General features: G+C 24.1%; 4 protein-coding genes across 4 annotated transcripts; 2 read left to right on the forward strand and 2 right to left on the reverse strand. All coding sequences in view use genetic code 6, as the record gives it.

The window, feature by feature from the left end:
- Positions 1 to 307: 307 nt before the first annotated feature.
- Positions 308 to 5121, reverse strand: TTHERM_00721660 (endo-1,4-beta-xylanase, putative; the record flags this gene model as incomplete). Its single annotated transcript, XM_001031898.2, has 2 exons — positions 4197 to 5121; positions 308 to 4149 (listed from the first exon to the last, which is right to left on the reverse strand). Exons 1-2 carry the CDS (start codon positions 4960 to 4962, stop codon positions 308 to 310), a joined length of 4608 nt encoding a protein of 1535 aa, XP_001031898.1. The 5' UTR covers positions 4963 to 5121.
- A 1269-nt stretch (positions 5122 to 6390) lies between these two features.
- On the reverse strand, positions 6391 to 6888 carry TTHERM_00721670 (transmembrane protein, putative; the record flags this gene model as incomplete). The annotated part of the gene is made up of 1 exon (XM_001031899.2): positions 6391 to 6888. The coding sequence occupies exon 1, from the start codon at positions 6841 to 6843 to the stop codon at positions 6391 to 6393; it is 453 nt and encodes a 150-aa protein (XP_001031899.1). The 5' UTR covers positions 6844 to 6888.
- Positions 6889 to 7667: 779 nt separating this feature from the next.
- Positions 7668 to 9673, forward strand: TTHERM_00721680 (EF-hand pair protein; the record flags this gene model as incomplete). Its single annotated transcript, XM_001031900.3, has 2 exons — positions 7668 to 8238; positions 8379 to 9673. The coding sequence occupies 2 exons, from the start codon at positions 7668 to 7670 to the stop codon at positions 9671 to 9673; spliced, it is 1866 nt and encodes a 621-aa protein (XP_001031900.3).
- Positions 9674 to 10546: 873 nt separating this feature from the next.
- Positions 10547 to 12798, forward strand: TTHERM_00721690 (divergent CRAL/TRIO domain protein; the record flags this gene model as incomplete). Its single annotated transcript, XM_001031901.4, has 7 exons — positions 10547 to 10724; positions 10781 to 10916; positions 10975 to 11119; positions 11254 to 11481; positions 11550 to 11661; positions 11721 to 12569; positions 12620 to 12798. The coding sequence occupies exons 1-7, from the start codon at positions 10649 to 10651 to the stop codon at positions 12796 to 12798; spliced, it is 1725 nt and encodes a 574-aa protein (XP_001031901.3). The 5' UTR covers positions 10547 to 10648.
- Positions 12799 to 13097: the final 299 nt, after the last annotated feature.

Consider the following 13097-nt stretch of genomic DNA (forward strand, 5'->3'; position numbering starts at 1 on the left):
ATCATAAAATTTAGCATAAAACAAACTCTTTAATTCATTTTAAAGCACTATCTCCTTATAAATTAAGATATGTACTACTTATCACTGATATCATTGGTAGATTAAATAAATTAATATTTTTCATCAAAATTCAATTCATTCAAAATTCTTTTTGAGAAATTTTACAAAACTAAAAAAAGTAAAAAAAATATTGAAACTTTTGTAATATCTTTCAAGTTAATAAATTATAAAAACGCACAGAGAAATTAATCGTAAAGTTAAATTAATTTATAATGATATAATATATGAATGGATTAAAAATAGAAATTCAGTGTCTCTTATTATTAAAGGTATTTTGGTTAGTTTATAAGCGAGTTTAGCTTTATTTCATTTACTATTTTGTATTTTAATTTTAATTATTAGCTGCTTGCTTGTTATTAACTCCTTTTACTTAGTTTTCTTTTGCCTTTTTTTCGCAAAATGGGATATGTCTTTCAGCTGCTACTTTGTTGAACTTCCTTCCACAGAAATTACATCCAACATATCCAAGGGCTTCTTGCATCATGGCACTGCTTTGAGGATCAGCTGCCTCACCTGTTCTTTATTATTATAATTACATTCTAAAAGCTTCAGATTGCTTTTTCCAAGAAGGTTTGTTACTATTGCTGTTTTTATCATTTTTTTCTTTCTTATTTTAATTCTAGTTTGCATTCTTCTTTTATTATTTGCTACTAATTTATGGAGGTTAGTCTAACTCCTGCATTCCTGAGATATTCAATCTGGCTGCTTATGAATCAAATTATTTTCTTTTTTGTTAAAATACCTTTTTACATATTTTTTCATGTTTAGGGAGAGATTCTTAGTTGAATTTTCTTCCACAACCTTAACTGCACTCAAATAATTAATCCTATTATGGTTATTAGGTCATCATTTATTGTTGTTTTAAGTTCTATTAGTTGTTTTTTCTTTAATTTAAATTACCGCCTTATTTATTCTAAGATGCAGATTAACCATACATCATGCTTTGTGGAATATTTTTAAGATCATAAGCTCCGTTAGAACTTGATTATATAGGTCTATCGTCATTAGACTCATAGTTGCTTTGAAGAGTCTTTACATCCTTAGACTGCAACTATTTACTATTTAAATAAGTAGGTCCTTCATCTACATTTGACTCATTCCCATCATCTTCATAGCTATTAAATCTTTAATTATTTTATATTCTTTTGTTGTTATATTATTATTGTCCATTTTGCTATTATTTTGTGATATTTTGCATATTATTCCCATTTTCATTTTAGTTATTATTTCCTTATCTTTTTATATCTCTGCTTGGCTATTCGCTGTTAATATTGCTTACTTTTTTATTTCCTACTGGAAATTCATCAAAATTATTTTGATGATTTTTAGAACCAACTGGTGTTTCGTCAAAATTATTCTTATTATTTTTGGGACCTACAGGTATTTCATCGAAGTTATTTTTACTGCTTTTAGGGCCAACTGGCATATCATCATAATTATATTTGTTATTTTTAGAGCCTACTGGGATATCATCATAATTATTTTTATTGTTTCTATTTCCCACTTGCATTTCATTATTGTTATTTTTGTTTGAGCCAACTGGCATCTCTTCATATTTATTTTTGTTATACTTTGAGCTTGGAGGCATTTCATTGATGTTATTTTTTTTAGCACCAACAGGAATGTCATCATAATTATTTTTATTCTATTTTACAGGCTATTCTTCAAAATAATTTTTGTTTGCTTTTCCTCCAAATCCATCAAATTCATTTTAAGGATTTTTACTACCTACTGGTATGTCATCAAAATTTCTATTAATATTCTTATTGTTTTTAGTGCCTACTGGAGTATCATCAAAGTTAATCTAACTCTTACTATTCTTTACTCCAATAGGATTATCATTAAAATTTTTAACATGCTCCTTTTATTACTACATTTATTTAGGTTTTTCATCAAAATCTAAATTTCTATTAACATTGGAGCTTTTTTAAATATTATAGTTTTAATTATGTTGACTAGGAGTAATTTGTCCTTTCTGTTCATCAAAAGCTCTAATATTAGCTTGTTGCTGCTTTTATTGATCATCAGGAGTTTGAATTTTCTATTTATTTATTGGAGACTTTAAGGTTTCATTATTTTTATATTCCTTTTCAGACATTAAATTGTTAGGTTTTTGTCTATTTTCTTGTTTTTAATTTTCTTATAAATTTAAGTGTGATTTTTTTGAATATGGGTCATCGTATTTTTACTCAGCTTTAATGTTATATTAATCATCTAAATTTCTTTGGTTTCTTTCGTCTTGCATAACTGTTTTAAAGTAATCTGGTTAATCGCTATACCTCTTATTATTATTTTAAGGTTATTCAGGTCTTACATAATTGTTAACTAACTAATTCTTTTATCTTTCTTAGTCTACACTTTTTTTATTATTATTAAATATTTCTTATTCTTCTTGCTAAGGTCCTTGGAAATTTTTATTAGGAGGATATTTCGTGTCGATATGTCTGTTAAAGGGAGATTAGTCTTATTATCTTGTATTCTTCATCTAATTTTAATATCTTTGATTATCTGATTAATGGGTATTGTGATTAATTGGAGACCTACTTCTTTATCCTCTTAGATAATTGTCAGAGAGATAGTTTTAATCTTATCTGGCTTCTCTGTGAATTTGTCTAGGGTTTGAAGTATCTCTCTTAGTACTTTACTCATAAATAACTTAGCTCTTTTAAATGCCATCTTGTACCTGATAACGAGAAGGATCATACTACATTTCTCCTCTATATCCTTCTAATTCAGTTTATCTTCTATAATGGCTGTAGTTATGATTATCTGCATAGTCCTAATTAAATTCGCTAACTCTCCTTTATTTTTAGTAATCCCTCTCATAACTGTTATTACCGTAGTACTAGTGAGGTGGAGGAGGGTAATGAGGGCCATTATAATATCTATTTTAAGGAGGATAAAAGGTTTAACTCCTCTCCATATTTTAATCATAATTATAATAATCTCTTTCATTATGATAATTATAATGCTGTCCTCTATATTTATTATAATTATCATCATAATCATACATTCTCTAAGGAGGAGGGTAGTTATCATATTATTCGTATCTGCCTGTGTAGTTTCTATTTCTGTCATCATTGTAATCATTCATGCGGTAATTTTTTTCATAGAATTCTTTATTATTTTACATATTACCATAATAATTAGCTTTATCATCATAACCTATGTAAGGTTATTACTATCTGTAGTTTTCTCTATATGGATTATTATCTGTGTAGTTTTGTTATTGTTTATAGTAAAATTAATTTTCGTTATTATGTGGATTCATATTTTGTTACCTAAATTAGTCGTAAGATATAATATTTCCCATTTCTCTTCCTTTCCATTATTAATCCCTTCCTACATTATTTATACCACTTTTCTGCAAGTCTCTGTCCTCCTCATAATAATTTTTATTTCTAGGGTTTTTTTCTTAATTGTAAAAAGTTTTTGAAGGCATTTATTAGTCATTTTATTATCTAAAATCGTTATGATGTTAGCCTTCATAGCAATAATTCTGGCTTGAAGGATTTTCCATTACAGTTTTAGGACGGTTAAAATAATTTCTATTCTCTTCATCACCTAAACTTTATCTTCCTTTATTACCTTTATAGTTCTAATCATAGTGATAATTTTCATCTTGATAGGAGTTGATGTTAGAGTTCTACCTTCTGTTATTACTATAATCTTATCTTTTGCGATTATTTTCATTATGATCATATAAATTATTATTGCTGCCTCTCCTTTCATATTGCTCATAGTTCTTATTGTCTTATAGAGGGACTCTGCTTTAGTGTAAAGGCTTTTCATCAAACTAATCGTTTTCAGCCTAAAACCACTTTGATTCGCAGATAAGCTCTGAACCTCTTTGTGTTTGTTAATGCACATTTTTATCATATATTTCGCTTTTATCCTACACTTATTGCTTGTGAATTTATTAACTTTCATAATCTCCATTTTAAGACTCGCCTCGTTTCATTTTTGATTTTAGTATTTAAAGCGCTGAAGATGCTTTCTCATATTCTTTTTCAGAAACATCTTTTTTCTATTGCTATTATTTTGAAAATGCTTGCTCATCTTAAGTCTCTTCTTAATGATTATTATTTTCTAAAAAAAATAATTTTTATATCAAGTAAATGTTAAATACTATTTACATTATGATTGATGATTTTCCTCTTTTGAAATATCAAATAAATCTAATTTAGCATGTCTAGTCTGAACATTTTTGGAGTTTTACTGATTTTATAAAATTTGCTAAGGTTAATTTTATGATTGCTAAGAAGTGTTAGTATTATTTGAGCTGTTTTATTGCTTGGTAGTCTCTTATTTGGGAATGCTACCTTACTAACTGCCTTAACTTGGCTACTTAAAAAATCCATTTTGAGAAACTTTTAATTAAGATGTAGAGCTAAATTGCTAAGAATAACTTTATTATTAGCCTAGCGAAATGTTTTTGACTTTACTGAGGTAATTTTAGGAATACTTATTAAATGGAGTTATAGTAGTTGTACTTTAAGAATTTTAATTTTAATTAGCTAATTTGCTATTGCTTGATCCATTTTATAATATACTTGTTGGAGAATTAGTTTGACCTAGTTTTGAGTTGTTATTTGATGTTTTTTAATTATTAGATTTAGATGGGTTATTTTCAGACTATTTTTTAAATAAATTGACAGTTTCTGCATGACTAAGTTATCTTGAGTTAGAAGTGACTTAAGTTTCAAATGGAGGAATTATAGACGAAGTAGATTAATCATTAGTTTTTAACAATCCGATTGAGTTGTTGGAATATTATTAACTTGTAATCTTAATGTTAGTCTATGACTAAGATCCCTTTTGTAAATTACCTTAAGGCAATCCCGAACTAACTAAATTGCTACCTTTAGAAGTAACTATACTTTTATACTATGGCTTATACATATCTTTAAATAAAAGCTAATTAGAGACTAATATTTAAGCTTTTGCGATATTGCTTGAAATTTGAAATTCCAAAAATATTTAACTATAATAATGATGAAAATTAATTGTTTATGATAACTACTAACAATACCTATTCTTCTAATAATTTAAATAAAAACTATTTCTATCTTTAATTATTTAATAATTAAAAAATTTTTAATTATTGAATTAATTTAAATTTACTAAATATATTTTCTTAATTTTTTGATTTTCAAATTTTTAATGTGTTTACAGAATGATATTTACAAGCAAAAAAGTCAATAACATTAATTTAAATTTATAAACAAACATTCATTTAAGAAATTTCAGTTTGCATTATTTATTTAAATCTATTTATTTATTTAGGTTCCTTGAAAATGTTTACTTTTAGATTGATTCTCTAATTTCTATTCCAATTTATTTGGTAAAATAATTTATTTAAAACCAAATTTTTAATTATTGTTTTGTTAATAGAAATTAAATTTTTTAAAAATTATCAAATTAGTTCAAGTTTTGTGACTTCAATTTCAAAAAATTTTTGTATATTTCATAAGAAATTAACATGTCATTAGATTTATCAAAAAGAATATGATTTTTTCATATAAGTTTAATAAATATGAATAAGGATAAATAATTTTATTTTAACTTATTTCAATTGAACATCAATTTTGATCTCTTAAAATAATCTCTAAAATGCAATTATAAGAAGAGTTGCAATCAAAAAATTGTTAAGTTAATTTAATAAGACATAAGATATACCCAGTTATATTAGATATTTTTGATGAATTAAAGCATTTTTGTTATTTGAAGTAAAAAACTTAATAAAGCTTGTAGATATTGATGAAAATAGTATTTAGAAAATATTAATTAATTTGAATAGAATTTAAATATTTTACTATCCCAAAATATTATTTATAGTAAATAAATAGATGGATAAATAAATAGATAAATAGATGATTTTTTTGTAGATATAATGTGAGAATAATTCAGTTTTTGGAAATGTATGCTGTTAATAATAAAAAATTGTCATAATGCTTGATATAAATAAGTATTATAAAATTAAAATAATAAAATTATTTAATAAATATTTTTTAATATTATCTATTTTTTATCTAAAACTAAAATTATTCAATTTATTTTGGTTTTTATAAGAATAAAAATGATCAGAAAATTTTTTATTATAGAATCAAAATTAATTTTATAAAAGAAATTAATTCAGTTCGATTTTAAAATAATTAGTGATGCTATAAACACAAACAAAGCAATTTAGAATTTCTTTAAAGCCAAAAATAAATTTATTACTAAAAATTGTTTATATGTTAAAAAGATATATTGAATATAAATTATACTTACTTTCTATGAATATTAATTATTGTTTATTGATATTTTAAAAATCATTTTTATTTATTTTCAGTTTTAAATTTAATAAGTAGTGTATGGAGGATAAGCATATATGTCAAAGCCACCACAAAGAAGATATTAAGGAGCATAAACTTATTTGAAAAAGCACTCATTTCTATTGGCAATAGCTCTTACTTTTTCATTGATGAAGCAATCTTCAAAGTATTAATTTTTGTTGACTTCTTGATCAGTAAGAGTAAACATTGATTTATAAACTATGAATTAGGAACAACTCTCAGGGGCTTAATCAGAATAAATTTGTTCCTTAAAAAGTTTTTAGATCTCAATGTACTCTTTGCTCTAATGACAGGTGTAGTCAGTGGAAATATTTTCTATGCACTTTTGATATTAATTAAAAGTAACAGGAACTATATTTTAGAGCTCAATTGTTTATCTTTGTAATAAGAAAACTGTAGAGCTGATTAAAGCCAAAATAGGTATTACGAAAAATAATTTATTCATGATTTTTATTTATTATTTCTTTTTAGATTTTATTTTTAGAAAATTAATTATATTATATGTTCATCAAACATCTCTCAAATTTATTTATGATGTGCTATTAATTCACATTATAGCTAATTAAAATAAAATTATAGGTCTAATTTATAAAATCTGATTTCATCTACCTCATTTTCTTAATTGAAGAGTACGATCAGAATTTTTTTTTATTTAATAAAGTAAGATTTTATTGGTAATTTTTTTAATATTATTATTTTTTAAAAATAATTCCAATTAAAAAGGATTTATGGTGAAAAAAATTTAAAAAATAAATCTATTTTTATTGTACCTTATATTGAATAGTTTATTAGTCCAAAATATTTTGTAAATTTTTAATTTAATTTAAATAAATAAGAAAAAAATTAATCAAATAGTCAGAATATAAATAATATTTGAATTAGGTTTTAAAAATAAATTTTAAAAAACATTTTATTTTTTTAAATTAATTTTGATAGTAAGTTAATCTATAGATTTAAGCAATAAATTATTTTGATACAAAGATTTTAAATCTTTAAGTTAATAATTTTTATTTGGTAAGCAAATTAATCAATTAGATTTTTTAAATTATTTGAGAAGTGTAAAATTTCAAATTTATTTGGTTGCTTGTTTTTTATTAATTAATTAATAAATAAATAAATACATTAGTTCACAACTACCAACCTTTTAAGATCGTTGAATTAATTGTTAGTAAATAAATAAATAAATATTCTTATTACTGAAACAAAAGAAGATCTTTTTCAAATTTAGTTTTATTGAAACAAATCTCTTTTTAGTAGATTATAATTAGTATGTTATTAAAAGAAACAGAAGAGCTTTTTAGCAAGCTCTTATTGAGCATAGCAGACGAAGAAAAAAATATGGAGGTTGCCAGACAAATTTTATGTGAACAAATTGAATTCGAACCCTAAACAGCTTTTAAGCGTTTGGATAGAAGAAAAAATGGAACAATTAATGCAGCTAATATTTAAGAGTTTTTGACAAATAATGGTTTATTTTATTCAGAAGAGCAATGTCATGGACTTGTCAGGCGTTATGATTAAAATAATGATGACAGACTTTGTTTGGAAGATTTTAAACGATGTGTCCTTCCATAAGAGAACTTTGCATTAAAAGCATTAGTCTGCCAAAGAAAATAATATGAAGTTTAACAAATAGAAGTGTTAACTTATGACGTTGAATTTGCTTTAGCAAGAGTTTTTGAGAGAGAAATTATTGCATACAAATAATTCGAGGAGTTTAAGAAGTTAATCTACTAGAGAGTGGATTTTAATCATTTCAATAGTTTATTTTATTTAGTTGATATGTACAATTGTGGTTGCATTAACATTGAAAATTTGATTGAATTTTTCAAGAAAAGAGGTAATTAATTGATTATTTTTGAAATTTAAAATTATGGAAAGAGAAATTTCTTAATTGAGGCATTCATATTTGTAATGAAGAAAACCCATTTTAAATGTTTTGGTAAATTAATATTTATTTTTATTTAAACATATGATTAGGTTATCAAATGCCTGAAAGAGATATTGTAGCTATTTTAAGATATTTAGATAAGAATGATGATGGAGTAGTTGATTACAAGGAATTTGAATTTTTTATGGAGCAAACATTAAACAATCGAGTAAGAAAGAATAAATATGGAAACAATTTTGAGGGAGAAGGAGAAAAGCTGGAGGAATATAGAAATAAAAAAGCAACTCCTTAGTTATATTATGTATTGAATAGTAATGGATAAGTCAAGGATAAAAAATCAGATAATATTCACTTTAATTTTATTGCAGCCTCATAAAGAACCAACCAATCTATCAATAAGCATATTGTCAATACCTAAAAAATTGCTAAGTTTAAAGAAGATAAGGAAATGTAAATTTACAACAAGAAATCTCCTTTTTAGCAAAATCTCCATGGATAAAGATTACCTCTAAATCCTAATAGCAGATCCAGTAAATCTTTAAAGCTACTAGAGGAATAAGGTGAACTTGCTAGAACACTTAAGCAAATCATAAATTTAGAAAAGGAAGTTGAATAGGCCAAAGAATCTTTAGTTTCTAGGAACGATTTTAATCTCTTAGATGCTTTCAGATTGTTTGATGTTGATGGAAAAGGTCGCATTTAATGCAATGAGTTTATGACTGTATTTGAAAGTTTAGATTTATATCCTGGAAGACATGAATTGTATTTAGTGATTCGTAGATATGATAGTGATGGAGATGGTCACATTCGTTTTGCAGATTTTGCAGATATGATGACACCTATCCGCTAAGAATACTCTGCATTAGGAAAGTTAAATGCTCATAGCAGAGTTTAGAATAATATACAAGTCATGCAAGATTACATGAGAGACTAATCTCTCAAAGAAGCAGCTATTCAAAAACCTCCTTTGTATTAATAAACAAGGAGTGCTTAAACACATTAAAACGACATATTTTATCAAGAATCATCCCTTTTTTCTCGTGAAACACGAGTTGCTTTGATAAAATTGCTATCTTTAATGTTAGAAAATGAAGCTGCTTGCGAATGTTTAAGACAAAGACTTCACTTAAGAAAAAGTTTTGACTTAAAACATATTTTCCACTCTCTTCAATAAGATTAGATATAAAATTAGGTGTAAAACAATAAATTAGGATTATTAGGTCCTTAAGACTTCAAAAATCTATTAGAAAATCATGGAATAATTATAGAGTACTCTGATTTAATATATCTGTTTTCTCGTTTTGATAAAAACAAAGATTAATTTGTATCCTTAGCAGAATTTATATAAGAATTATCACCAAAATCACCCTAACAATATTACTGACTGACTGAAAGCACAAATTTTGATATTATCATTCATAATTAAAAAAATCATACGTTTATTCAATTACATTAATTAAGAGAATTCAACTAACTTCACTTCTCAAAATTATTCATTTATTAATTTTTGGTTATTTATACAAAAATAATGTTTTGTTTCTGTATAAGAATTCTTCAAAAAGAAGTTTAGAAAGAATATATGCCTGCCTACACATTATATATTGAAAAAAATATGATTTTAAGAAATTAATCTAGCTGTTAAGCTAGGTTAAAAATATTTTTATTTTATAAGTTGAGCATTTAATCTATTAAATAATTATTTTAATTATCTTAATGTTTTATTTTAGAAATTTAATTTACCAAAAGATTAAAGATATTTAAAAAATAAATAGTTTATTTTATTAGTTAGATATATAGTTTTAAGAAATTAATCTTGCTGTTAAGCTATGTAAAAATATTTTTATCTTATAAGTTGAGCATTTAATCTATTAAATAATTATTTTAATTATCTCAATGTTTTTTTGTAGAAATTTTATTAGCCATAAGATTAAAGATATTTAAAAGATAGTTAATTTTATTAGTTAGATATATAGTTTTAAGAAATTAATCTATCTGGTTAGCTATGTTAAAAATATTTTTATTTTATAAGTTGAACATTTAATCTGTTAAATAATTATTTTAATTATCTAAATGTTTTATTGTAGAAATTTTATTAAAGATATTTGTTAATTTGAATATTAAGATATATATTGATTGACCAAACTATTTAAGGAATGAAAACGGTATAAGAAATATATCAGTTTTTTAATTATTGATAAATTAATTAATATTAATTAAGTCAGCTTTTGAACAGTGAATAAATTTGATTCTATTTAATTAAATAAATACTTACAAAAATAATAAAAAATAGATTATTTTCTATTATCTACAACCAAAATATTAGTATAAATTCAAATTTAACACTCCGATTAGAACAAAAATGGTAGATGTGTTTTATGAAAAGTATAATTTCTTGAGAGTAGATCCAGATTTAGCTCAATAAGTTGAGCATGAAGGTAACATTTTTTTTTTTGAGTTAAGTTAACTCACTTTCACCATAAAAAAATAAAAGAGTCATACATAAAATTAAATAATGGTGGCAAGAAAGAAAGAAATATTTTTTTTAATGTGTCTTATGATGACGAGGAGAGGAATAAGATTAAAGAGATAGAAAATATGGCTTAACAATATTAAATAAATCATAGATTGTAAATACTTCATAGATTTATTAAAAATCGCTAAATTCTTTATTAAATTACAATTAAGATTTAGCTCTACAGGGCAAATACTGAAATACATTTACGCTAATTAGATGGACCCTAAGTAAGCATTCGAGAATATAAAGTAGCACATCGAATGGGTAGAAAACCCTTAAACATTTAGTGAGAATCCTTTAACTATGAAGCATTTAGTAAGTGCTCATTTATATAAATAAAATACTCTTTTTGATGAAAATATAAACGTTTTTAACACTTTAATTTTAATTTTTTAAATATAAATAATTAACTTGATTATAGAAAAAAATAAATTTCTAAAATAATTTAGAGGGATGGATATATTTATATTGGAGGTACTGATAAAAAAATGAGACCTACTATTATATTTAATGTAGATAAAATAGATTTAGATAACACTACTGAGGAATCTATCCTCCCTGCTTATAATAGGATTTTTAAAATAGTTGAAGAATACTAATTTTACAAATCTAAAATAGAAACTTGGAATGTTATCATTGAAACAAATGAAATTAGTGCAATAAGTTTACCCATTAAAGTAACTTCAATAAAATACTTTAACTCAAATTAACTATCTATATTCACAACCTATTTTATCTAAATAAGATTTTATCGAAAATTATTTCTACTATGTAAACCAATTTTCCATCAAACTTAAATAGGATTTTCATTTTAAATCCTTCTACAAGCTTGAACTTCACTTGGAATGTAATTGCTGGTATCAATTAATTATTAATTTATATGTTTGATATAACATTATTTATTAAATAATATTAGCATTTATTAATGAGAGATCTCTCAAAAAGATTTCATTTCTCAAAAAAAAAGAGATGAGCACTCTACTTTAATACTATGACGCTGATTAACTAGAACAAAGATTCGGAGGAACTGCTCCTAATGTTACTTAATATTATCCACCATAGAAGTTTTAACCAAGCTAGTAGTACTAACAGAAAAAAATGTAAAGAAAGTAAAGCATGAGAGGAGGATCTAGAATAGAAATAAATGGAGGAAGTGGCGAATATCAATACAGATCAACACCATAAGAAAGCTTGTACTAAAGCGTTCCAAATTAATAAGCTTTCAACTATTAGTTAACACTAAATAGTAATTAAAGCTAACAAAATCAATAATAAGATCAGCTTGTTCTAAACCAATAGAACTCTAATTAAACTAACTATAGTTCTATACAAACTTATCAGCATAGATAATCTAAATCAATTTTTGCTGCATAAGATTAAAGGTTTTCTCAATAAGGTACTTTGCCACCCCTTTATTAATCTTAGCCTAGAGCTTCATAATAAGTTTAAAATACTGCTTAACCTTAAATTTAATATAGATAATCGTAATATGCATCATAAGTTGTTACTCCATATTAAGAGAATATGATTTAATCTCGTTAAGTTGATATTATTCAGGATTAGTAAAGATAATCAAGATCACTTACTAAATCAGATGCAATTTAATCTTAAATGAGATTCACTAAGCAAAAACCAGACAATGTTAATGTTATATAAGTCTAGCCACCAGGTTTTAGAGATGAAATTGCCAGTTCTACAACTCCTTAATAGCAACCATAATCATAAGCAATTTCTAAATATAGCTTCATAAACAGCATTGTCTAAAGTAAAATTAATATTTTGAAAGTAAATTAATTAATCATTTAATAAAAAAAGATGAGAGAATCACTGAAATAAATAGAAATTTCTTAGACAACATGGAGTAAGAAGAAGAATAAGATGTTGTCAAAAGAAGTAAAAAAAAATAAGTTGTTTAAGATGTCCAAGACCCTAAAATACCAGATTACATGGATCATTTAAGAGAACAAAATTATTAAGCTTGCTCTATATTCTGAAAAATAATTTATTTTTGAAAATTAAATGTTGAATCTATGTTTAAAAAACTTTAAATTAAGACTTTCTCATAAATATTACTCTTGATCTTTATTTATTTATTTATTAAAAATTTTGATAAGATTATTTAATATTTTTTAATCTGTAATTTATCATATTTTAAACAAATACTTTTTTAAATTATTCACTTGAATTTTAATCTTTATATCTCAACAACATAAAAAGTTAATTAATTATTTTTTTATTACATAAATTATGAGGTATAGCAAGATGCCATTCAAAAATTCAGTCGTTTGGAATT

This window comes from Tetrahymena thermophila, assembly GCF_000189635.1.
Source record: "Tetrahymena thermophila SB210 genomic scaffold scf_8254515, whole genome shotgun sequence".
Classification (NCBI taxonomy): domain Eukaryota; phylum Ciliophora; class Oligohymenophorea; order Hymenostomatida; family Tetrahymenidae; genus Tetrahymena; species Tetrahymena thermophila.